This window comes from Sarcophilus harrisii, chromosome 3 (assembly GCF_902635505.1).
Source record: "Sarcophilus harrisii chromosome 3, mSarHar1.11, whole genome shotgun sequence".
Taxonomy (NCBI): Eukaryota; Metazoa; Chordata; class Mammalia; order Dasyuromorphia; family Dasyuridae; genus Sarcophilus; species Sarcophilus harrisii.
Window position 1 is genome coordinate 274,230,608 of NC_045428.1, and position 27,266 is coordinate 274,257,873.

Below are 27,266 nucleotides of genomic sequence, written 5' to 3' on the forward strand. Positions count from 1 at the left end.
ATTTCTCCTGAAAAATCAATGAAAGGAAGTCAATAAATAGCTGTAGTTTTCTTTGGTTCCTTGATATTCCATTTCAGCTTAGAATTTGGCACGTTTTCTTTGCAAAGCCCTAAATCAAAAGAAGATAGATTAACTGGAATATTTGAGAATAATGCAGTTGTAATCTGAGAAGTCTCGGGACTTTATACTGTTAGAGACTTTCCAAATCATCCTTTTTAGCTTTTACCTCCTTTTAGAAGTGAGGAAATATGAGCTGAGATAGATAAAATGATTTCCCTAAGGCTAATCTTAGAGTCAGATTTTTTAAATCAGTGAAAATTTGCTTTTTCTCTTTTCCACCTTCTCCCCTCCTCCAATTGGAAGAGAAAAAAAAAAACTGATTACAAACATCTATTATCAAACAAATGTGTTGTACATCCAAAAATTATCACACTCTTCACCTCCCTCTATCAGGAGATGTGTAGTATCAGAGATGAGTCCTCTGGAATCTTTGAAATATTGTTCTTATTGTATAAGTTGTTCTTCATTCCTCATCAGTTCATACAAGTCTTCCCAGGTTTCTTTGAAATTGTCTCTGTCAGTTTTTATAGCATGATGATAATGGTATATTCCAAGCTTATGCTTGGAATACTTTCTCTCCTAATCTCTGCCTCCTGGATTCCTTCAAATCTCAGCTAAAATTCCACCTTTTATGAGAAACTTCTTACTGCCCTTTAATGTTAGCGCCTTCCCTCCATTGATTATCTTCAATTTATCCTTTATCTAGCTTGTTTTATCTATGTAAGTAGCACAGGGGACAGAATGCCAAGCCTGGAGTCAGAGGACCTGAGTTCAAAATCCAGCCTCAGATAATTACTGTGTGATTCTGGGAAGTCACTTAACCTCAACTGCCTTAGTTTATTCCTCTGTAAAATGAGCTGGAGAAGAAAATGACAAATAGAGTATCTTTGCTAAGAAAACCCTAAATGGAGTTGTGAAGTCAGGACATGACTGAGATGACTGAACACAAACAGTTAAAAACTTATTTGTATATGGCTGTTTGCACATTGTCTCACATCTTAGATTTTGCCTTTCTTCAAATCCCCAGTGCTGAATGTAGTGTGCCTAATATTTGTTTGTTCATTGATTGCTTAACTGACTTGTTTAGACATTCCCCAATTAATGAGCACCCTTCACTATCCAGTTCTCTGCCACTGAACAAAGAAGGGCCAGTATTTTTCCACTCTTAAGTTGTGTCTGCCATGGTACTCTGAGGAATCTTTTGAGTAACATAAAACAATTGGAAAGTGACTAGATCACTAGACCATTAATTGGAGAATGGCTGAATAAGTTACGTTATATTAAAATAATGGAATATTATTGTTCTATAAAAAATGATGAAAAAGTTGATTTTGGAAAAGCCGGAAAGATTTACATAAGCTGATGGTGAAACAAGTAAAACCAGGAATATATTGTACACAGTAACAGCAAGATTGTGTGAGAATCGCCTATGAAAGACTTGGTTTTTCTCAGCAGTTCAGTGATCCAAAGCAATCCATATATATATATATAGTTATAATAGTTAAGTAACTTGCCCAGAGTCATACTGCTATTAAGTATTAGAAGTCATAATTGAGTTTATATATATATATATATATATACAACCATCAAATCAATGACCCCATTGCGTTTGGAAAGAATATCATTTGAATGCCCTATAATTCCTCTTCCCTATGATCAAAACTTTTTTCTTGGTAACCATTTGCCCACATATATTGTTTTGTCCTAATAAAACATAAGTTTCTTGAGAGCAAGAATTATATTTCTTTTTGTATTTTGTTTCCTAAGGATTCAGAATACCTAGTACATACTGATCACATAATCCTCTTATACAGTCATTCTTTCATTCATACCTTACTATTAGGAGTTCTGCTCAAACCCTAACCCAAAGCCTTAAATTGGAACAGTGATAGATAAAAGACTGCTTATTGGCTTTCTTCTCAGTCTCACCTAATCTTTAGACTTGATCTGAGAGTAATCAGTCAATAGACATTGATTGTGCCAATGCCCTGTAGGTGCCAGATACTAAAAAAAGGCAAAAGACCATCCTTGTGCTTAAGGAGCTCACAATCTTACAAAGGAGACAACAAGCAAAGAAATAGGTCCATACATTGTATTCAGAATAAAAAGGAAATAATAGCAAGGAGGACATTAATATTAAAAAGAGGTCAAGTCACTGAGTTGAAAAAAACCTGGCAGGTAGTAAGGTATAGGAAAAAAAGAAAAAAAAAGCAGGGGGCTAAGTAATGGGGGACTTTGAAGGGCAAACTGACTTTAATCTTAAGAAAAGGGCCTGTAACCCACAAGGAAGGGGAGAAACCACGACTTGGAGGATCAAGGACACTTATGACTTTGGCAGAGAGGTAGAGCACTGCAGAGCCTAGAACCTGAATAACATCCCATCTGGAGTCTATAAATGCTATGTTGCCATTGTGGGTTGAGCTGGGGTCCTTCCAGCTTGCTACTCCCCAGTCATAGTGGAAGTCTTTGGGGAGGGAACCATGGACAGAAGTGCTAGATCTTGCTCACAACCATCAGAAATTCTGGAATGGAGTTGCTTCAGCATTTCCTCTGTGCTTTCCTTAGAACTGAGATCCGTTCTCCTGTTTTTTAATTTATTTTTGCTCCCTTGTTTTGCCTTTTCCCTAACAGAGAACTGAATAGAAGGGAAGCTGACTGTACTATCCCTGCTCTCTCTCTCCTCTTGCAGAGACAGACTATGGACACTTAAAAGAATTGCTATTTCTGAAACTGGTATTGTTTTAAGTGTTTCTCAGTATGTGTATGGCTGTGTATTAAGAACCAGATGGCTAGTCAAATCTGTGCCAATTGTGCTTATTTGAATGTTAGCAATGAGACTGAGAATGGAATGAGATCAAACTCGGAAGGGAAGCAGATGTAAAATATTGAGGTTTCATAAATTCAATTTGGATTTGCCATTGCAAACTAGCTAGGGTTTGAGCCATGTAAGAGGATAAGAAGGGGAAAGAAAATAATGTTTGGGGCCATTGAGATTGGAGCTGATAAGAAGACCTAGGCTGCAGGCTGGGAAAATGTGGGTAATCATTTTCAATTTTAATCTGCTGGCAACTTTTATTGGGGGAGGATATATTGGGATCTTTTAAAGAAATTCCCACCCTTGAAGTAGGAAGAGAAAGACATGATTTCATTAAGGGAATGGCTCCCTTCTTTTTGCTCCAAAATTACCAGTTTACCAGTATTTACATTCATTATGTGAAAAATATAGAGGTTAGCCAGAGAGAGAAAATCATTCTCAAGAAATCCAGATTGAAAGGGCTGCTTTTATATTGGCAGAACATCACAGGAGCAGGTCAGGGGGATAACAGATGTTGTGAGATATCTTTTTCACTACCTCCTCAACCTCATCTCAAGAGCCTCTTTTTTTTTTTTTTTTTTTTTTTTTTTTTTAAAGATAACTCCCACTCCTTGGTCTGGTGCAGTTGGGATTTAAAGATCCTTTGCCAGAGGAATGTTATGGAGCTCAAATGTTAACTTGTCCTTTGGGAAGCAGACAGGCAGAATGGAACATACTCCAGATCCAGATCAAGCAGATCATCAGCCTGCATATGGAGTGGTACAGCTTGCTCCTTGACTCCTAGAATGGAAGCAGCTTCATTAGCCTAACCTGTTAGTTTTTCTTTGGCATAAAAGCCATGGGGGTTGCAATGTAGCTTCTCCCACCCCAATAATCACCCTGTTGACAATAATAGTGACAATAATCTATTTGCATAATGCTTCATACTTTCTATAGAAATTTTTAATTTAATTTTTTCTTGTAACAAGCATTTTTTTCTCTTCTACCTACCCTTCCTCCCATTGAAGAGAAAAAATAAAATCTTTATAAATCTTTATAATAAACATGCATAGTCAAGCAAATAAAATTCCCACATTGACCATGTCCAAAAATATGACTTATTCTTTACCTCTTTGTCAGGTTGGTAGTATGCTTTGTCCTAAGTTCTGTGGGATTGTGGTTGGTCATTGAATTGATCAGGTTTTACAAAACACTTTCATAGATGTCTTATTTAATCTTCTGAGGTAGGTAAGGACAAAATAGTGCCAGGTCAGCTTTAAAGTTAAGAAAAACAGAAAGTGACATACAGCTTTTTTTTGAAGTTTGCAGGGTATTTTAGTGATTGGGGTTTTAGGAGTTTTTAAGCTGAAAAGTTATCTCTAGCCAAGCTCCTCTCATCCCCTGCTCACCCTTATGTGGCAGGGCTGCTCTTCTTTTCATGCCTGATTTTCTGGTCACTGACCTCTCTTCTGGAGAGGAAGGTTGGTAGAAATCTTGTTGGCTGTTCCCACTAGAATGTAAGCTAATTAAGAGCAAGGATTATCTCATTGGTATTTGTATTTTGCTTAGTATAGTATTTGGTATATAATAAGCACTTAATGCTTTCTCTGTCTCTCTCTGACTATCTGTACCATTTCTCCATCCATCTATCTAGCTATTTTATCCATCTCTCTTATCTTCCTTACCTACCTACCTCCTTTCTATGAAATCTATACCATAGCCTTCCTTTCATATCCCTTTGAGCAAATGAAAATACAAAATTCTAGTAATGCCTTAATTAACTATAGCTTTATCTAAGTAGAAGGAAAATAGGGTTAGGGTTAGAAATAACTTTTGATGAAAAGAAAGATAAATTTTGGAATGATGCATGCTACAAAATAGCAACAGTAATTATAACTAATATTTATATAGTACTTTAGGGTTTGCAAAGTGCTTCATGTTTGTGCATGTGTGTGTGTGTGTGTGTGTGTGTGTGTATGTGTGTGCTTATTTAGTATATCACATTTGCAAATGAGGAAACTTATGCTCTGAGAGGTGAATACCTAGTTTGAATCAGAAAAAGGATTCACACTTCCTGAGAGTCAGCATCAAATTCTATACACTTTGATTACACAAATAAAAAGAGAACTGAGACCAAAACTCGGGTTTTTTGGCTCTAAAATACATAATCTTTCTACTGTGGTATGATAAAGCAGTGCTTTCTGTGTGTCTCAAAAGGGGCTGGTACTTCTGCAGGGAAAATGAGTGTGAACCCCTACATAGCATTCCTAATCCCTCTTTTTTGGTCCACCTGCATTTTTGATTTCCTTCACAAGTTAATTGTACACTATTTCAAAGTCTGATTCTTCTTGTGCAGCAAAACAACTGTATGGACATGTATACATATATTGTATTTAACATATACTTTAACATATTAACATGTATTGGTTTACCTGCCATCTGGGGGACGGAATGGGGGGAAGGAGGGGAAAAATTGGAACAAAAGGTTTTGAAATTGTCAATCCTGAAAAATTACCCATGCATATATATCTTGTAAATAAAAAGCTATAATTTAAAAAAAGACAAAAAAAAAAGTCTTCTGCAGAACATATAAAAGTGTTTGCTTTCTTTGAATAATTTGTCATTGTGAATTCTACCTCTTGGGAACTTCCAGTGACATTTTTAAAAAAAGATCATGTCTGATTGCTATACATTAGGTTATTTTGTTCTCCATTAAGTAATAAATAACAGGACCTGTAAAAGAGTATGGCATAAGGAAGCAAAGCATAGATTCAAAATATTGCATTTTCTTCTATTTTTTGCAATCTTTTACTCAATTTATTCTTATATTCTTTTCTCATGAAGTCAGTGAAATGATGTTATTATCATTTGTTTTTCTTCTTAATTGGTTCATTACTTGGGTAATTCTCCTTTCATTTTTTTCCCTCCAGATCTTTTCTTTTAATTTTATTTTTCCTTTTTTATTTCTTGCTTTATTTCTCCCAATCATTCTTATAGTCTTGTGGTCAAGCCACATTTTTTTCTCTTTCTGGTTCTTCTAGTATTTGGCATGGTATTTTTTGAGTTTACTTTCTGGGGTTTCTGTCGATCCTTAGCATTTTGTTCATTGTGTCCCTTCTTGTATTTTTTTGTATTCATATTTTTCCTCATGTGGCTCCTTTTGAAAAGCTTTCAGGCTTTATGTCTCTTCACCAGGGCTTGTGGTGGCTCTCCTAAATGTTTATTTCTCTCCTAAAAACTGCTGACTTCTGGCCTTCTTGCTCTTACCTCCACCCTCACCACCTAGTTTTAGAGAAGAGCTGCTTACATTAGAATTTTGGTTTACTTATTGTTCATCTGTCATCTTCAGCTCTTTATTTCAGTGTATGTGGAAAAGCTGGGCTTTTCTAGCACTCTTCAAAACTGTCATTTTAAATAGAAGTGTTATGGGGAAAGTATTGGCACTGAGTTCATGTGATAGATGACTGCTGTTGAATAATTATCACAATGCAAAGATTCTAGAGGTTAAAAAGTATGATTTTTTAAAATGCTTTTAAATATAGGTTTAGGGCTCAGAAAAATAACACTGAGTGCCTATTGGGATTATGGTAAAACTTCTACAGAATAAAATTACATCAGAGAGTAATTTTTGACATAAAACAATCTTGTACATAGGAGCATTTAGGTGGTGTACTGAATGGAGTCAAGAAGACCAGAACTCAGATTTGGCCTCGGCCACTTTCTAGCTATGTGAGTTTGGGCAAGTCACTTAACCCTGTTTGCCTCAGTTTCCTCAATTTCAAAATGAGCTGGAGAAGGAAATAGACCACTCCAGTATTTTTTCCAAGAAAACCCCAAATGGGATCTTCATGAGTCGAGCATGATTGAAAAACAACAAATCTTGTGTAGCCCATTCATTTAATCCATAAAAATTACATAGTCCTCATTAAAAAAGACTTAAAAATTGAAGTTTCCTAAATTCAGATTTCCAATGAGCTAATTGATAAGGGAAATAATAATAATAATCAATAACTATAGAGTGAGCCAAAGGGCATCTTTCTACAAATAAAGCAAGTTAAATTACTTTGGTAATTATAGGTTTCAGTATAATTTCCTAACTAGGAAAAATGGCCCTAAACCCATATAATTAAAATATTGAAAAATTTGCATAATAGAAATATGGGATGAATTCTGTTGTCCTGACCCAAAGGTCAGGATCCAAGTTTCCCAACTTTTTATATTCTATTTGAAGGCAAGTCAAGAAATTTGTAGTAGAGGGAGTATTGAGAAAAAAGAAAAGACTGCATCAACTTTCTTTGATCAAAGATTCCTCCATGCTGGGGGTGTAGGGAAGCCAGAAGAGAGAGCCCCCTGGAGCCAACCCATTTTGATCTGGTTAAGAGTCAGGAGAAAAATGACAGGAAGAAGTCAGGGGCAGCAGATAAACCCTTTGGGACCATCTCTTCACCAGGTCCCCGTGGTGGAAAAAAAGAAATGACATTGTCAAATTCATTCAGGTTATTGTTACTCAGTGGTATCCTACTCATTCTGACCTGTAAGGCATTTTCTCGGCAAAGATATTGGAGTATACTTACTTTTCCAGTGGATTAAGACAACCAGAATTAAAGTTACTAGCCCAGAGTTACACAGTTAAATGGATGTCTGAAGTCAAATTTGAACTCGTCTAGTGCATTGAGCCACCTAGCTTTTTTTACATAGTTATGATTAATATCAAATTACAAAGATCAAAAGAGAATCTGGAGTGGTATAGTATTCATTGTGGTATCATAAATTAGGTCATTAAAATTTAGAGCTGTCAGGACTCTATGAGATCTTTTATTTGAAACCCCATTTTACAAATGAGGAACCTCATTTGTTGTACTCAAGGTCATAAAGGCAGAATTATAGGCTTTCAAGCTGTCAGAGACCTTATATTTCCAATTATCTTTTTAGTCTAAATACTTCATTTTGCAGATGAGGACATGAGATCCACAAGGGTTAAGTGATTTGTTTGAAATTGCTCAGAATAAATTCAAATTCAGACCCCTCTAAGTCTTAATTCTGTTTTCCTCTTATTTAAAGGTCTTAGACCCAAACTATACCTCTGATTTATATTACTCCCTTTTTGTATGTAAGTTTAGATACACTGATCTTGCTATTCATTTTATCCCCGCACTCTGTTTCCATGATTTTTTTTTTTTTTTTTTTTTTTTTTTTTTGGCCTCCATGCTCTGAATATATGGCTAAATCACGCCCTAGTTTCCTTCACAAATTTGCTCATTGAACTATCTGCACAAAGAGAAAGGATTATGGGAACTGAGTGTGGATCACAACGTAGTATTTTCACTTTTTTTGTTGTTTCCTTACATTTTGTTTTCTCATTTTTTTCCTTTTTGATCTGATTTTTCTTGTGCAGCATCATAAATGTGGAAGTATATATAGAAGAATTATGCATGTTTAACATATATTTGATTACTTGCTGTGCGGGTAAGGGAGGAAAAAATTTGGAACAGTTTTGCAAGGGTGAATGTTGAAAATTATCTATGCATATGTTTTGTAAATAAAAAGCTTTAATAATAATTAAAAGAAGAAACCAGTGGACATCTTCTATAAGAAGCCTTTCCTGATTTCCCCATCTCCAAGTACTCCACTGTAGTTACTTTGTATCAATATGCATATACTTTTTAACATCTGTGTTTTTCTCTCCTGATAGTTCCTTAAAGGTAGGGATTGCTTTGCTTTTGTCTTGGTACACCCAGAATTTAGTGTGTTTAATAAGTGTTTGTCAGTTGATGTATACTGAGTACACACACACACACACACACACACACACACATACACACACACACACTCACACACACACATATACATTAATAAGGCAGAGTAGGGATAAAAAAGTTAGGACTGGAAAGTCTAGGAACCATTAGTGGAGGAGGTATTTTAATAGAAAGGAGTTTGATCAACATTCCATGTAGGAAAAAAAAATCACATGAGCAAAAACCTGGGAAGGTTCCTCTTCACCTCTCAGCTCTACAACTGTTCAAATAAGTTCTTCCATGTCCAGCTTCTCCTCTACCCCTCACACAAAGAGACTTAAAGGAGCATGATTGATAAGACAGAGAAAGTGTTCTTTGAGATCCATTCACTAGGGACTCATCCTATCTTAGTGGCAGATCCTTGATGCAGATGGCTTTTGCTGCCGTCCCAGGACCAAGAAATCAATAACAAGATTGCTTTGTCAGCCCAGAGCTCCCTAGTCCTTCAGTACAAAGCCAGCCACACACATCTAGAAGCAGTCAGGACACACATTCTATTACTCTGCTACAAGAACAAATACAAAAGTATACAAGATAATTAAATAGAAGGTAGTTGGGGGAGGGGTGATTGCTAGTAATTGGAGGTATCTTGAACAGAAGCTTTGTGGAGAAGGAGGAGTTTGCATCATGAAGGAAGAAAAGTATTTTGTGAGGTAGAAGTGAGAAGAAAGTTAATAGAAGAAATCAGAGATGATCAGCTCAAAGATTAGAACATGGAAAATAGAATGCTGTTTATATAGCTAGGAAAGACCAGTTTAAAGTGCTGAGAGAAATGATTATTAATAGCCAGTTAGGGGGAAGATTCAAACTTTTCCTTGTTTGAAGAACAACCTTTGAAAGACTTTATTGCCCTTTGCCAAAAATTTACTCACCCTAGACCATCTTATCTAGGTGAAATGATAGATTCTGACTCTTTGTGTTTTATTCAGACAGGTCTGGGAAAATGTATATCTCCCTTTTGCAGACAGATGATATGGATACCAAAACTTTTAGTCACTCACTAGAATATGCTCCCCCCAATAATATCCATATTTCTCATTACTTACTCATTACTCTCATTACTAATTATTAACCAATCAGAATTGATTTTCATCTTCAGGAACATCCATTCTTCCAAGGTCACATAAGTATTAAGTGGATTTCATGAGGGGTCTTTGCTTTAAAAGAGATAGCCAGATGACCATTTTTTATTAATAATATAATTGATATTAATGATATTAGCTAATCATAATGATTACATTAATAATAAAGACTACTCAGAAACTATGTCTCTTGAACTTTTTTTCACCACAGTGCACAGCAGAGAACAAAAGAAAACTTAGAAGGAAGCATAGCTTAGCTTTAAAATAACAAAGTATTTGTTACATAGTTTTTTTTAAGTAAATGTGAAAAATGGAAATTCATGGTTTTATATTATGCTACATACATGAAAATGTTCTTTTTTTGCCTTTTTTGTGTTTAAGTTCAAAATGAGTAAAAAAAAAAAAAAAGAAAGAAGGCCATTTATCTTGGCAATAAAAGTATTATAATACATAATGAGGCTAGAAAAAGAGAATGGGACCCCATTGTCGAGGACTTTAAAAGCCAAGCAGAGCAATTTATATTTTATCCTAAGGACAATAAAAAAAAGCCACTAGATTTTTTTGAATAGGGGAATTTTGTTGTCAGATCTATGCTAAAAGAGAACTATTTTGGCATCAATAAATTGTAGTAATGCTGTATATTCTGGAGGCAAGAGGACCAAATTAGGTTATTTCAGTGAATTATAAAGATGAGAAGCAATTTGGATGTGAACTAAGGTAGAGGCTGTATGAATAGAGGGAGACATGGTTACGATGAGAGACGCTGTCGTGGGAATTATAGTTTTTGGCATCTCATTGAATATTGGAATGAAGGGGAAGAATGGGAATAATACATGCATTTTATTTTGTGTGTGTGTGTGTGTGTGTGTGTGTGTGTGTGTGTGTGACAGAGAGACAGAGACAATCAGAAAGAAGAGTTTGCCATTTCCTTCTCCAGTTCATTTTACAGATGAGGAAACTGAGGCAAACAGATATTAATGACTTGACCAGAATCACATAGCCAGTAAAAATGTCTGAGGCTGGTTTGAGTCACTGGAACGAGTCTGTTTGTCTTGGTTTCCTCATCTATAAAATAAGCTAGACAAGGAAATGGCAAACTACTTCAATGCATTGCTAAAAAAAATCCCAGATGGGATCATGAAGAGTCAGAGATGACTGAACTATGGCATTTTGGGGTAACTTTTGCAGAATACCAGTGTTTTCCAAAAAGATTACACCAGTTTGAAATTCTACCACATGGAATTGTTTCTCTATAGCTTCGTGACCCTTGAGATTTGTTATTTTAGTGATTTTATTCCAATTGAATGACTGTTAAGTAACTCAACATTGATATAGTTTGCCTTTTCTTATTCAGTTTTTCAAATTGTGCTTTCTTGTACTTTCCCAGTTGCTCAGATCCTTTGGCTGTTTTATTTATTTATCCATTTGGGATTGGGTGTTGTCCCTGAATTTTTTTTGGAATAGTTCATCCTAAATATCAGTGTGTGTTGACAATTATCTTCAGCCTTAAAGTTACAATTCTTTTTCATTGGACAATGCTGTTATCTTAAACATTCAGTATGTATGTATGTATGTATGTATGAACATTTATGTGCATGTATATGTATATGTATTCATGTGTATTTAATGAAGTTGTTCTTATTAAACTGTTCCTGGAATAGCACTAGCCTTCTCCTTTTTCCAAGAAAATACTCACTCCATAATAATTCCAGATGCTCCAAGTGCTTCGGATGGAATCCTATAATTCTTTTGTGCTGAAGGCCACCCAACATTTGTCAACAGCCCATACATAAGTGATTCATTAGTAGACACTAAGTCAATCATTGGATGTAAACTTTCTTAGTAATTGTTTTAAGGGTATGTCAATCTCCAGAGCTTTTATGGCACTATAAAAACCATTGAAGCTACTTCTGTTTTTCTATACACTCAGCATTGATTTATCTTTAAAGTGCTTGTTACTTTGACATTAAGTACTTTGGAAATGGTGAAAATGTCCAGACTCCTTGAGTTTTCCTATGAGTAGTAGGTAGTGGTCCCCACAGTTTCTCTGAAATTTGTTTGGTTGAGACATTTTCTCTTCCTTTACACATTAAGTATAAATTACCCCCATCCTGCATTTATTTGGGTTCATGCCTTAATTTTTATTTCCCTGCAGTGATATGCTTTAAAACTTATTTTTCCTCTTTTTTAAAAAAATTTTTTTTTGTCTCACCTTAACATAAAGTAGGAATTTTATAATGACTTTAAAATTCCCTAGTATTTGTGTGTCACCATGTGTGAGGTGAAGTTTCATTGTTGTAATTGCCATTCCAAGTTTTTCAGGGAATGAGTCGTGTGAAATGACCTTTTGGGTTGTCTCATTGTATTTTGTATTATATCTTCTAGGTATGGATGGATTTTTAAAAACCAATGAAAGACAAAGATTAGCCAAGGAAAGAAGAGAGGAACGAGAGAAATCACTTGGTAAGTTATATGTTGGTTATTTAGGCTGGATGGAAAAGAGACACTAAGCCTAGATGGGAAATGGAAAGAATCAAAGGGAGCCCTAAGGTATGATCTTAGAGATGAATTTCTATGGAGCCAGGAGCATTTTTTTTTCTTTTTACCTGTTTTTAAATCTTATTAAGTGATATCATGTATTATTCCTATTATGGAGAATAGGAGTCCAGAGATATTTTTGGGGAGGAAATAGAAGCTATGTGTCAAAAGGCAAAAGGCAAAGAGCCAAAAGAGGGAGAAATCAGCAACAAGGACATGATTGGTAGAAAGGATAATATCTGCTGAATAAATGAATGGATTGGTACTGAAGAAAACTCGTCAGCAGAGAGTGGAGAGTACAGAAATGTACAGCAATATTTCATTAATAAATAAATTTTACTTTAAAAATACAGTCTTTAAAAACATGATCCAAAATACAAAGTTTGTTTTGTTTTGAGATATATTCGGCTTTGTTTGGACATTCTTGGCACATTCTGTTCACATCCCTATAAAGAAAGACAGAAATGTTTCACTATGGAGAATCACAGATGGTCCCTAAGGGGAAGCTTGACAAAGGAGGCTTGGACCAGATATTTTCTTCTTTTTTCCTTCCTTCCTTTCTTTTTTAATCAATGAAAATTTGTCCATTCTTTCCATCTTTTTTCCTCCCCCATTAAGAAAGAAAGAAATTATATGGCAGGTACTACTTATTTTCAAACATTTCTTGAAGAAATTTATGAAGAAGAAGAAAGAGAATCCAAAATTTAAAATATGTTGTCTTGTAGTAAGTCTAAGAGAGAAATAGCATTCCGGGGACATAGGGCTCAGTGGAACAGAAGAAAATGAATCTGTAGTGGGATTGAATGTTTCCTTCTTTACTATGGCATATGTTTAAGACCTGGAAAAATTCAATTCAACTAAACAAATCTTTCTTAAATGAAAAGCAGTTGGAGGTAGGGTGGAGTGAATGGGGTAGAGTCCAGATCTTCAAGTTTCTCTTATATATGGAAGACACTAAGAAGTAAAAGTATCATAGTCAGTAAGAAAAGATAGTCCTAATAAAAAGGAGGGGAGAGTGCATTGAAATGTGCTTATGCACCCCATGTATGAGGATGAGGGAAAGGCAGTCTACTGCTTGTACTTAGAATGATTTGAAAACTTCTGAGATCACAGTCAGATTTCTTAAGTTCTGGAGAAAAAGAGGCAATGTAGTCTGAAAGAAGAGTAAGTTTGGATTTGAAAGTTTAGATTATTATTAGGAAAGACTGAGAGTATGGAATTTTGTTCAGAGTATATGAAGTTCAGAGTATAGCTATACCATTTTATGGCACAAACTCAAATAAATTAGGATAGAGGTAGAGGACTTTTACTGTGGAATTTAATTTCCTCACATCCATAGAAGAATTACCACTAGGAAATATTCCTACAGAGGCCTATAGTTGCAAAAAAAAGGTAATACAACTTTAAAAGTGTCTAGGGTCAATAATCCTAATAGATCACATGGTTCTGCTCACCACTATAAATATATCCTTTAACCTATCTAGCCTTCATTTCCTTACCTAATAAAACTTTGTTTTACTCTAATTTCTCCCCTGTTCACTTTGCATACTTTCCCCTAACCAGCTATGACTTTTAAAGGAATATTACTGAAGCATAGGTTTGAAGTTTTTTATTTATAATTTTTATATTCACTGTTCCTAATATTTCAAGTGGGGCAGGCCATTCATAGTCTTCTCCCCTTAAATTAACCTAAGTTAAAGTGACTTTTTATACATGTCATTTTTTTGTTGTTGTTACTTTGAAGCTCTCTGGGGGGAAAATTGGTTCTCCTTTTTTGATGGAGTAGAACTTGATGATTAGAAGTATTTTGGAAATCATTTATACATAGATGTTGACATTTTCAAGATGAGGGCAGGAGACCAAAAAGAGTAAATCAGAAATGGAAATACATGAAAGAAAGGACATAGAGTGAAAAATGCAATAAAGAGAATATTAAATGAATTGGGGAGAAAGTGAATCATTTGGTTACTGAATCAAGAAAATATCAGTCCTTTCTTTCTCTTTCTACATTCTGGTATTCTGATTCAGTGCTGTGGACTATATTGCACATGTCTTTGTCCTTGCCTTTGTTTGGATTCTAGTGAGATCTCAGGCTATTTTGGTTATTTTTATACTTGTTACAAGTATTATGGTGAATACCTTATTTGTTTTTTGTTTTTTTGCTGCTGGTAATGATTTTGTTGGTGTTTCTTCTAAGCTGCCAGAGAACAGCAGATCCTAGAGAAAGAAAGAAGAGCTAAACTCCAATATGAAAAACAAATTGAAGAGCGATGGAAAAAGTTGGAGGAACAAAGGCAGAGAGAAGACCAGAAGAGGGCTGCTGTTGAAGAGAAGAGAAAACAAAAGCTCAGGGAAGAAGAGGTAAGATTCACTGGAAAGACTCAGGGGGAAGGCTTCTAACTTACTGAAGACGGAACCATACTTGACTTCCTACTTCTAATTCTTTCATCTTGTAACTAGAATTCCTTGGCTGTCTTATGTCTTCCATGTTTCCTGTGTAGATAGTGGAGGGATAGATAAGTCAAAAAAGCATTTATCTAGTGCTTCTCTTTGCCAAGCACTGTGCTAAGGAATTGGAGATACAAAGAGCTTACAGTCTAATGGGGGGAGATAATAACAAATAACTAAGTACAAATAAGAAATGTAAGAGTAAAATAGATTTGGGATGGAAAATGCTATCCGTATCTGGAGAGAAAATTATGGAAACTGAAAGTGGATCAGAGCATAGTATTTTCACCTTTTTTTGTTTGTCTGCTTTTTGTTTGTTTTTTCTTTTTGGACTGGTGTTTCATGCACAACAAGACAAAGATGGAAATATGTTTAAAGGATTTTATATATGTTTAACTTATAGATTACTTGTTTTGGGGCGAGGGGTAAGGAAAGGAGGGAGAAAAATTGAAACACAAAGTCTTACAAAAATGAATGTTGAATACTATTTTTACATGTATTTGGGAAAATAAAAGACTATTGAGGAAATAATGTAAGAAGAAATTGGAGGTAATTTTAAAGGGAAAGTAGTAGTATTAAGGGAACCTGGAAAAGGTTTCTTAGAGAAGATGGGACTTGAAGAAAGCGTAGGAAATTAGGGGATAAAGACAAAGAGAAGATTCCCAGTGTGAGGGACAGTAAATGAAAATGTCAAATAGTCCTGAGATGGAATGTCTGTGACAGGACTTCATAATTAATAGATTGCTTTATGACATTGAATAGGAGCTGAAAAAAATGGAATTTTCTTCTTAAATCTGCATTTGAAATTGTGTATACTTACATTTTATCATAATACTTTATCTCATCATTCTCTATCCCCCTATTTAAAAACCTGTTTTTTAAAAATTTATGGGAATGATTTTATATTTTCAGTTTGGTAACAAAGGGTCCTGTTAGAAAAAATCCTCTATTAATGAAGTTTGAATATATATTTAAAAAGCTTATTTAAACTGTATATTTATTTAACAAGAGCATGGGAAGAATGTACTCATAGGCTTATGTTGGGCGATAATCTTTATGCATAATGCATAATGAGTCGTCATCTTTTAGTGTGAATAATGTATGATAGTGAGCTTCATAGCATGCCAAAGAAACCACCCTGAATTCAATAGTATTTAAGATCTCTGAATGTAGCTTTAACAGTCTCATCTTGCCTTTTCTTTAAAATAATACTACAACAAAACACAAGAATATAGCATATCTAGAAACAATGACTTTGGACAATTGGAAAATCTCAAATTCTTTCTAAGAAATTAACCTGGGTTAATAGTTTAGTGATGATGCTTTGGACTAAGTCTCTCTTCTTTACTTGGAAGATAGATGGGTACTAAGGAACTTCTTTATGGGAAAATGGATAACAATGCAAGACTTAGATAAAAATAAACAGAATTCCCATTAAAATATAAAAATTTCCCATTAGAATATAAGTTTCTGGGAAATACCAGCAATTTGCTTTCTTCTTCTTTCTTCTTTCTTCTTTCTTCTTTCTTCTTCTTCTTTCTTCTTCTTCTTCTTTCTCTATGCCCTTCCTTTGGTGAAGCAGGGTGATCAGAGTGTCAAAAACATTAGACTTCTGCTAGACATTTAAGAGAATAAAGCACCAAGAAAGAAATCAGGAAAATTCATCATCATGAGTTCAGTCATTTACTCTCAGTGTAACCCTAAGCAAATTACTTAATTTCCTCATCTAAACAAAAAACTGGAAAAGGAATAGCAAACCACTCCAGTACCTCTGTCAAGAAATCCCATGAAGTCATGAGAGTGGAACATGACTAAACAGCAAGTCTTTCTGGTTCTGGGAGTTTTCCTGGTCCCTTCCCAAGTCCCTGCCCTGTAGAAAAGGGATGTTCTCTGAAGATCCTGGTAGATTTCACTAAGCCTGAGAGATGATGTCGTCATGGACTGACTCCCTAGTGATGCTACATGTTACTGGACTGTGGGTCAGGATTGGGGTCTCGAAAAGTTTGATAATAGTAAAAGGTCCTGCAGTATCAAATATTTCTTCTTCTTCCTTCTTCCTTCTTTCTTCTTCGCAATTGCCCAGGCCATATTTGAACTCAGGTCCTCCTGACTTCAGGGCTGATGCTCTAACCACTGCCCCAAATAGTTGCCTCAAATATTACTTCTTTATGTAAAAATAAGCAAACACATCTATCTCATTAAGTATGCAAATTTGCTTTTATCTTTAATAAAAATGATAAATTATATGTAACCCAAGAATTGTTTCAAAATAAATATGATTTATTATCAGTAATATGTAATTGTTTTATAAAGCTGCATATACTTAGAGTCATGTAAATTAAATTAAATTTCTCAAGTGAAAGAGACCCCAAGTGGAAAAAAGTTTAAGAAGCCCCGATTTAAAGCATTCATGCATTTTGATATTTGTTTTCCAGGCTCCACATACTCCTGGTGAACAAAAAAGAGAATATAGTCGATGCTTCTTTTAAGAAGGGATACTGTAAAGTCACATTAGATTTCCAAGATGCTAATGCAGCATTATATATACTCTCTGGGGATATTGCCCATTGGAGTCTGATTTCTGAGTAGCTTTTTGTTTGTGGCTTTTTGTGTGTGTTTATATTATATATATATATATATAAAACAATCAAGAATCATTCTTGCTTTAGTTGCATTTTGAAAGATTTAGTAGCTTCTAATGAATTTTCTTAAGTATTTTGATTAAAAAATCTTCTTATCACTGTACTCTGCCCTGCCCAGATTTTCTTAAGTATTCTGATAAAAAAAAATTTCTCTCTTATGGTACTCTGCCCTGCCCAGATTTCATCTGAAAGTATACAAATCGGCCATCACATTTTAGGAAAAACATTGACTAATAGTAACAAAATAAGCATATAGTGCTTTAAGATTTGATTGTGCTTCACATGTTAATTCATTTAATCTACCACAACTTTGAGAGGTATATACAATTATTATCCTTATTTTATAAATGAGGAAGCTAAGGCACAACAAAGTAAATGATTTGCCAAGGTCACTCATTTGAGAAAGTCTGACTGGGGTCAGAGAGTCCTGACCCCAAGTCCTATGCTCTATCCATTTTACCATTCAGCTGCCTCCTTTGCTGGACGTCATGCCATAAAATGAGTATTTAACATAAAGAAAAGAAGATTTGGGTAAAAGAAACAAGATCCCCCAAATTACATCACTTTCACCAAAACAGAACATTTCATCAGTGATAGTGCAAAGAATCAAATTGCAGTGAACCACAACAGAACAGCTTTTGATGCAGAACGAAGCACTGGCCTTTTGTGACAATGAATGATGTAGGCAAGCCTAAGTGTTGTATAAAAGGGACACCAAAAGCTTTCTAAAAGAAATCTCTTCTCTGGACTTGACACATATAAAAGAGCTAAAGTTTATATTAGGAACATTAGGAACTCTGTGGTCACAGTACCACTTTAATTCAGTGACTTTCAAGTCCTCCAAAATTAAGGGAACCATGTCTGGTCCAAATCACCAGTGAGCCAACTGCTGCTGCTGTTGCTTATTGATTGGAAAAAAAAGATTGGTAATGAAAATAATGTATTGATCTTTGACCAGGTAGGTCACCCGTTTCAGTGTTTACAGTCCTCACCATTGAAGGATTCTTTGAAATCAAGTCCACATCTGGGGATGTGGGATATCCATTTAGATGGTGCTCACTTTTTTCGGCCCTTACCTTTCTCGGTCTCCAATCCTGAATCCCAACTACCTATTAGATATCTTTAACAGGATGTCTTGTAGATATCTTAAACTTGGATATGTCTAAAACTGAATTTATTATTTCTTCCACTCATACTTCCTATTTTTACTATAATTATTGAGTGAACCAATATTCTCCCAGTTACCTGGGCTGATAACTTGGGCGCATTCTTAAATACTTACCCCCATAAACCATCAGTTATCAAGTCCTGTCATTTCTGTTTTCAGAAAATCCCTCATTTGTATTCCCTCTGACATAGTAATGCTATCTTGGTTCTTTTTAAGAATGAAATACAAGACTGCAACCATGTTGGTATAGGCCCTTATCACCTCACATTTGAAATGTTACAATAGCTTGTCCCACTCCATTATAGTGCTTCCCCCCCACCCCCAGATATCAGATTGATCTTCTTAAAACACAGTTCTGACTAAATTCCCCTTAATAAACTCCATTGTTGCCCTGTCATTTCCTGATTTAAAGATAAAATCCTTTGTGTTTGGCTTTTTAACCTGGACCCTTCCTGGCTTTAAAGTCGTTTTAATTTCTTATTCTTCCACACTAAGTACTCTACAATCCAGGGCATTGATCTCCTTGCTGTTCCTCACATAAGACACAACATTCCCTAAAATTCCCAGCATTTTCACTGTCCATCGTGCTTGGAACTTCCCTCCTCATCTCTTTCCTGGCTTTTTTTAAGCTTCAATTAAAATCTATTCTTCTGCTAGAATTCTTTTCCAGTTTTCTTTAAGCCCTTTGAGATTAATCTTGTATATAATTTGTTTAGGTGGCTAGATGGTCCCATTGTGCATAGAGTGCCAGGCCTGGAGTCACTTTCTAACTGTGTGACCCTGGGCAAGTCACTTGACTATATTTGTCTCAATTTCCTCTTTTGTAAATAAGCTGGAGAGGGAAATTAGAAACCATTCCAGGATCTTTGCTAAGAAATCTCCAAATGGAGGTCACAACAAGTTATATATGACTGAAAATAACAATAAAAACAAAAAATTTTAATTATACATAATTGTTTGCATGTCATCTCTCCCATTAGACCTAAGCTGTTTTTTGTTTGTTCTTCGAATCCTGAGAGCCTGGCACAATAGTAGATATTTAATAAAGGCTTGTTAATTTGACTGATTCATTAACATACTGGATGCCATGGAAAACCAGATCCCAGCTAAGAATGGTTTTTAAAATGTAAAAACCGGAGACCAAACAAAAGCAAGGGAAAGACAGATTTGACCTGGACTGTAGTGTATCTACCCTGCTTTAAAAAGATTCTGAATTTAACCTCATTCTCAAATTCCCCTGGAGAACAAAACCCTGAACTGGAGGCTAACATTGTTTTGGTGGCTTATTCCATGTGCCTCCCAAAAATTCCTTCTGGATTTCTTGAGTGGCAAAAAGCTAAACAAAAATATCAATCCTGATAAGGCTTGTTTGAAGCTGCCATTTTGTCTGAAGAGAAATCTGAGAGTGTTCAATACTTGCAACTATTGCATATTACTCCTTTTCCCTCAATATTACGGAAATAGTACTGATTGAGTTAGGATAGTAATAATCAAATGAAATACTACCTGCCCACTAAGCAGATATAGATCTTCATCACTTTACTAACTATCCTGGCATGTTTAAAAAGGTTGTTGAAGATGAGAGAATACTTAGCATTTACTTAGCAATTTTGAGCTCACAGGTATCCTCCCTGCTCTCCAGACTGTTCCTTAGATTGAAATGACATTTTCTATATATTGCCTTTGGAGAAGATCATAGGTAAGGAGAATTACTTCATCAGTATTAACCAAAAAAGGCAAAGAAGACACTGAACATAGGGTCTAGGAAGCCAAGAAATAGGAAGCTAAAATTGTGAAGCAGATTGATGTGTCTTCCAAGAGCTCACTTGATTCTTATCCTTTCATTATTAAAAGAAACTCTTAAGGCAAAATTGGTAAGGAAAAAGCCCAAAGATCCATGACAAATATCATGGAGTAATCAATGACAATATCAGTCAGCCTTCTGAGAAGGAAGAATTTGAGCATCCAAAAAAAATGGGAAGAAGGTCTAAAATCCCATCATCATTAAACTGTGTAGAATATCAGGGACTGGTCAGGGATTTGCCAGGAAGCATCTTCCCAGGAGATGAAGCTCATGCAACCAGAGGCTTCTGGAGCCACTATGGCTAAGGTTGACTAACTGTATCACAAGAGAAAGAGTTTTTGTTTTGTTTTTTTACCCAAATACTCAAATTTTTAGCCAAAGGAATTGGAAACTGAGTGGATGTTCATCAATTGGGGAATAGCTGAATAAGTTATAGTATATGAATATAACAGAATATTATTGTTCTATTAAAAAATGATCAGCAGGATAATTTCAAAGAGGCCTGGAGAGATTTATATGAACTGATGCTAAGAGAAGTGGGTAGAAGCAAGACAACATTGTATACCGCAACAAGATTATACAATGATCAGTTCTGATGGATGTGGGTCTTTTCAACAACAGGGTGATTCAGGCCAGTTCCAATGGTCTTGTGATGGAGAGAGCCATCTGCACCCAGAAAGGGGATCACAACATAGTATTTTCACCTTTTCTGTTGTTTGCTTGCCTTTTTCTCATTTTTTTCCTTTTTGGATCTGATTTTTCTTGTGCAGCATGATAGTTGTGAAAATATGTATAGAAGAATTGCACATGTTTAACATATATTGGATTATTTGCTGTTATGGGGGGAGGAGGAAAAATTTGGAACACAAAATTTTTCAAGTATGAATGTTGAAAACTATCTTTGCATATATTTTGAAAAGAAGAAGCTATTGTGTTTCGTTTTGTTTTTAATGTAGCCAACACTGGATGCAGTAGCAGTTTAGAAATCACATTTGAGTTTTTGTGTAAATTACTTGAATGTATGCAGAGGAAGAGAAGTGAACAACATTACACTTTATCAATGCTGTAAACAAGTGGAATAGTAATTCTTGCCCCGGAGAAGAAAAGTCTATTTAAAACTAGCATTATTGGTGGAGAAGGGGAAGTGTTGAAAGGTTGAATGCAGGAAGGAAAAAACTATGTGTTATGTGACTCTGGGCAAATGATTTTACTTCTGTTTGCTTTAGTTTTTTCATTTGTAAAATGGAGATAATTATATCACTTATCTTCCAGGGTTCAAATGAAATAATTGTAATGAACGAATGCCTAATACATAATAAGTTCTTAATAAATGCTTCCTTCCTTTCCATTAAAATACCTACTATATGCCAGGCAAGGGCAGGTGGTAAGTGGATAGAGTACCTGGTCTGGACTTGGGGAATCTCATGTTTTTGAGTTTTAATCTGGCCTCAGAAGCTTATTAGCTGTGTAACTCTGAACAAGTAACTTAACTCTGTTTACTTCACTTGCTTTATCTATAAAAATTACTAAGAAAATACCAGATTAAGTCATGAAAATTTGGATATGGCTGAAAAATGACTGAAAATGTGCAAGGTACCATTGTAAATGCTTTGCAACTATTGTCTCATTTGATCTTCATAATCTTCTTGTCACAGAAGTGCTATTAGTATCCTTATTTTATAATTGATTAGAGATTGGGACAAAGACTTAGTTTAGTGTCTGAGGCAGAATTTGAACTTGACACAGCCAAGCCTAGTGCTCTTTCCACTGTACCAGGCCACCTGTTAGAAGTGGTAGGTTAGACATTATAGAGAGTTAAATGTAGGTTTGTACTAAAGAAAAACTTAGAATTAGAACTATCCAGAGATAGAATAGAATAGATGTGCTTTGTAGGCTGTGGACTGTTCTCATCGACTGTCTTCAAGCATTATGAGAATATTGTTGGCCAAATAAATCAGATCGAAACAATTGGAAGAATATGAATAAAGTGCTCATGAGTAGGTCGAGCTAATACAATAAAAATGACAGTTTTACCTAAATTAATCTACTTATTCAGTGCCATACCAACTGTCAAGAAATTACTTTATAAAGCTAGAAAAATAATAACAAAGTTGATCTGGAAGAACAAAAGGTCAAGAATTTCAATGAAAAAATGCAAATGAAGGGTAACCTAGCTGTATCAGATCTAAAACTATATTATAAAGCAGGAGTCATCAAAATCATTTGGTATTGGCTAAAAAATGGAGTAGTTGATCAGTGGAATAGGTTAGAGTCACAAGACACAGTAGTCAATGACCATAGGAATCTGGTGTTTGATAAACCCTAAATCCCTAGCTTCTGGGATAAGAATTCACTATTTCACAAAAATTGTTGGAAAAATTGGAAAGTAGTATGGCAGAAATTAGGCATTGACTAATACCAAACACCTACATACAAGATAATGTTGAAATGGGTTCATGATTTAGATGTAAAGAGTGATACTATAAGCAAATTAGAAGAACAAAGGAAGTTTAATTGATCTGTGGAAAAGGAAGGAATTTATGATCAAAGAACTAGATGCAAAATGGATAATGCAAAATGGATAATTTTGATTATATTAAATTTTTAAAAATTTGTACAAACAAAACCAATGCAGACAATATTAGAAAGGGAAGCAGAAAACTGGGAAGAAATCTTTACATCTAAGCATTCTAGGCCTGATTTCTAAAATATATAGAGAATTGACTCAAATGTATAAGAAAACAAGCCATTCTCCAATTGATAAATAGTCAAAGGATGTGAACAGACAATTTTTAGACAAATTAAAATAATTTCTAATCGTATGAAAAAATGCTTAAATCACTTAATGCTTAAATCAGAAAATGCAAATTAAGACAGCTCTTGAGTATATACCTGAGATTGGGTAAGATGACAGCAAAAGATAATGATAAATGTTGGAGAGGATGTGGGAAAACTGGGACATATTAATATACATTGTTGCTGGAGTTATGAACTGATACAATCATTCTGGAGAGCAATTTGGAACTATGCCCAAAGGGCTATCAAAATGTGCAATGAATATCCTAGGACCCATCTGTGCAAAAATGTTTGTGGCAGCTCTTTTTGTAGTGGCAAGAACTGGAAATTGAATGGATGCCCATAATTTGGTGAATGGCTGAATAGATTGAGGTATATGAGTGTTATAGAATATTATTGTTCTATAAGAAATGATCAGCAGGATGATTTCAGAAAAAGCCTGAAGAAACTTACATGAACTGATGCTGAGTGAAGTGAGTAGAACCAAGAGATCGTTATATATGGCAACAAAAAGATTATGTGATGATTAATTGTGATAGTCTTGGCTCTTTTCAACACTGAAGTGATTCAGGCCAATTACAATAGACTTTTGATGGAGAAAGCCATCTGCATGCAGAAAGGGGACTGTGGGGACTGAATGTGGATCACAATGTAGTATTTTCACTCTTTTTCCTGGTTGTTTACTTGGTTTTTTCCTTCATTTTTTCCTTTTTGATGTGATTTTGTGTGTGTGTGTATGTGTGCAGCATGGTAATTATGGAAATATGTATAGAAGAATTGCACATGTTTAATATATATTAAATTATTTATTGTCTAGGGGAGGGAGTGGAGGGAAAGTAGGGAGAAAATTGTGAAACACAAGGTTTTGCAAGGATGAATGGTGAAAGCTATCTGCATGTATTTTGAAAATAAAAAGGTATTTTTAAAAAAATATTGTTGGGAATATTGATAGGATTCTTGGTTGGGACTGTATAGTCTCTGAGGTTCATGACATTCCTGAGTTTCTATGCACTTGTGATTTGTTCTCAACTCTCTCTCTTTCACAAAGGTAGAGAAAGGTGAGCTTGCTTGACAATTTGTAAGTACAAATACAAATAAAACAGAAGCCTGTGAAGTGTTTTCACCTCTTCCTCTTACTGCCTGAAGAGGGGAGCTTGAGAACATGGCTTTTCTGGTTGCATAGCAACCAAAATTAAGCACCTGTCCCTCTGAGCCACCAGTTCCCATTCCCAGAATCCCTGGAGAGATAGGTATGTATCTGAAGTATTTTCTGCATTCTGCTGGCAAGTTAACCCTTCCCATATTTGGACCTTGTCTCATTTTTTTTTCAATTGAGTAGAATGGAAAGATACAGCATTGCCTCCTTAGGGCCTCTGGTAATGCTGCCAGTGGCTGTGCAGGTTGAGGTACCCAGCTCTCTCTTTAGTTGCCTTTAGTTGTAGTTACTTCCAGCTCTTCAGTTCTCTACCTTTCAAATTATTTTTTCTCTCATTCATTCATATGAATTTTGGGTCCCTTGATTTATACTCTTTTTTTGTACCTTTTGCTTTTGATGGTGGGGAGAGAGTTTTTGCAAACAGCAATCACCTGAATCACATCTCTCCATTTGGCTTTCAAACATTTAAATCCTTTTGGATTGTATTTACATTATTGTGATAATTACTTAATCTGATTTTGTTTTTGTTGTTCAGTCTTTTAAGTGATATCCAATTCTTTGTGATCCCATACTAGTGCCATTTCCTTCTTCAACTCATTTTACAGAAGAGACAGCTGAGGTAAACAGGGTTATATGACTTGCCCAGAATCAGTATAATAAGTTTCTGGGGCCAGATTTGAACTGACTCCAGTCCTTAAAGTATATTAACTGTGCCGCCTCCTCAAAGCCCCAGTTAATCTGATAGGTGCATCTGTTCTCCCCTCAAGCCACACCAAGTCCTTCACATTCTGGAGCAAGTTTTGGAAATCTTGCCTCATGGCATCCATTTTGATATTTTTATTGAAATTTGTTAATTTTTATACCAATGGTTCTCAAGCAATTTCTATTTAACATTTTATTCTTCTTTTTCATTGTCTATAACAGGGGTTCTTAACTTTTCTTGTGTGATTTTCTGGCCAGCCTTTCTCAGAATATTTTCAAATGCATAAAACAAAAGACATATGGTCACAAAGGAAGCTTAATTATATTGAAATAGTTATCAAAATATTGTAAAAACAAATTAAAGGTGCTCAGGTTAAGAATCTTTGAACTACAACTTTCCCATCTTTGAGATCCCTTCCTGTTGGAAAGAAAAAACAGTTAACAAGAAGTACCTTGATGTTGAGTCCATATTTGACAGTGTATACAAACATTCTGTATCCATAGTTCCTTACTTTTCTATGAAAAATAGGGAAGATTACCTAATCTACATCCTGGAATCAGGTCTAGTTGTTGCACTTAATCTTGACTTCTGATACCTATTATTATTGCTTTTATTTCCATTATTATATTAAATATGTATATTGGCTCTCTAATTCTACTTTCTTCATTTTGCATTTGTTCACACAAATTTTCCTGTTTCTCTAAATTCCTCATTTTCATTATTCCATTATATTTAAATGTCATAATTTGTTTAGCCATTCCTTAATTGATGGGTGCCATTTTGTTTTGCCACTAAAAAAGATATTTAGTGGCTAGATTTCTTTCTTACGGATCAGACCTTAAACCAAAATCAGTCTGATTCTAATTAGCCAATTGTTGGCCAAGCCCCATTTGGTTATTGTTTGGGTCCCAGTTGACTCAGATTGAATATAAATAGCAGTCATTTCTGCTTTGGCTGGAACTGCAGAGAGTCAGATTTATTCAGGGTTTTTTCCTAGACTAGGTGAAAGAGGAGATTCTTTTGTCTCAGTTGCTTTTAGCCTTAATCACTGAACAACGACAGCCTCAGTCAAACTGAGACCAGTTAAAGACCTAATTTTTAAAAGCCCAAAGTCTCATTTTATTCAGGGCTATCCCCAGTCATCCTGACCTATATCTGGCCACTGGACTCTGATGGCTCTGGAGGGGAAAGGGAGGCAGGTGATCTTGCACAGTCCTCCTTCACTTAAATCCAATTTACACCGAAGGACAACCACCATCACCACGAGTATTTGGTAGTATATGGGTCTTTCTGTCACTGCCCTTTTTTGGATATATTCTCTATTTAGCTATAAGAGGTCTGGAGACCTGAAAGTTGAGGATGGTCTTTTCAAAGCTATAGTGGGCCTGTGTCCTGCTTGAGGATGGAAAGAGTTCCTCTTCTAGCAGGGTCCTCTCAACATTTCACTAACCTCATTTGTCGTAGTGTTGGCAAGGTAGGCCAGAAAAAGTTCACAGCACAATGTGGTGAGCTACTTCTATGCTCAGGTGGTTGGAGGGGAGGGTTCCATGAAGCTGTTGTGGAAAGGGGCTTCTGACCTCTTTGGTGTAAAATTGGATTTAAGTGAGGGAGGACTGTGCAAGATTACCTGCCTCCCTTTCCCCTCCCTTGCAAAACCTTGTGTTCCAAATTTTTTCCCTCCCTTCCCCTATCTCTTCCCCTAGAGGGCAAATAATCCAATATAGGTTAAACATGTGCAATTTTTCTACACATATTTCTACAATTATCATGTTGCACAAGAAAAATTAGATCAGAAAGGAAAAAAATGCAAGCAAACAACAACAAAATGTTATGTTGTGATCCACACTCAGTTCCCACAAAAGCCCTCTCTCTGAATGTAAATGGCTCTCTCTAAAAAGGAAACTGAGATGTAAGGGCTTTGCCCAAGGTCATGCAGGGAGTGTCAAAGATGGGATCTGAATCCAAATCCCCTGCAAAACTTCTTTCCACTGCATATTGCTATATTCCTAGAGAAGAACTGGCCTTTTTTAAGGGAAAAAAACCTGAGGTTAGTGGGTCATGGGCATACAAGGCTCCATGCTGATTCTGTGCCCAGCCTGGGCCTCTTAATTGTATTTATCCATCTGTGTATTAAGGAACTACATGATTCTGTCACTATGCTAACAGGCACTGGCTTATCATCTCATCATTATCAAAAAGCATTTATTTTAAGGGCCTAATTACATGTATCACCCTTATCTCATATTATTCTCCTCCATTCTGTTCTCCAGCCAGTTTTCC

At 35.4% G+C, this 27,266-nt stretch overlaps 1 protein-coding gene across 6 annotated transcripts in view; it reads left to right on the forward strand.

Moving 5' to 3' along the window:
• Nucleotides 1-12,118: 12,118 nt before the first annotated feature.
• MAP7D2 (MAP7 domain containing 2) overlaps nt 12,119-27,266 on the forward strand; it is a 69,491-nt gene continuing 54,343 nt past the window's right edge. For all 6 annotated transcript variants that reach the window (XM_031959511.1, XM_031959513.1, XM_031959514.1 and 3 more), the window contains exons 1-2: nt 12,119-12,194; nt 14,467-14,630. In XM_031959511.1, coding sequence (XP_031815371.1) covers nt 12,119-12,194; nt 14,467-14,630 — 240 coding nt within the window. The remainder of the gene's footprint in view (nt 12,195-14,466; nt 14,631-27,266) is intronic.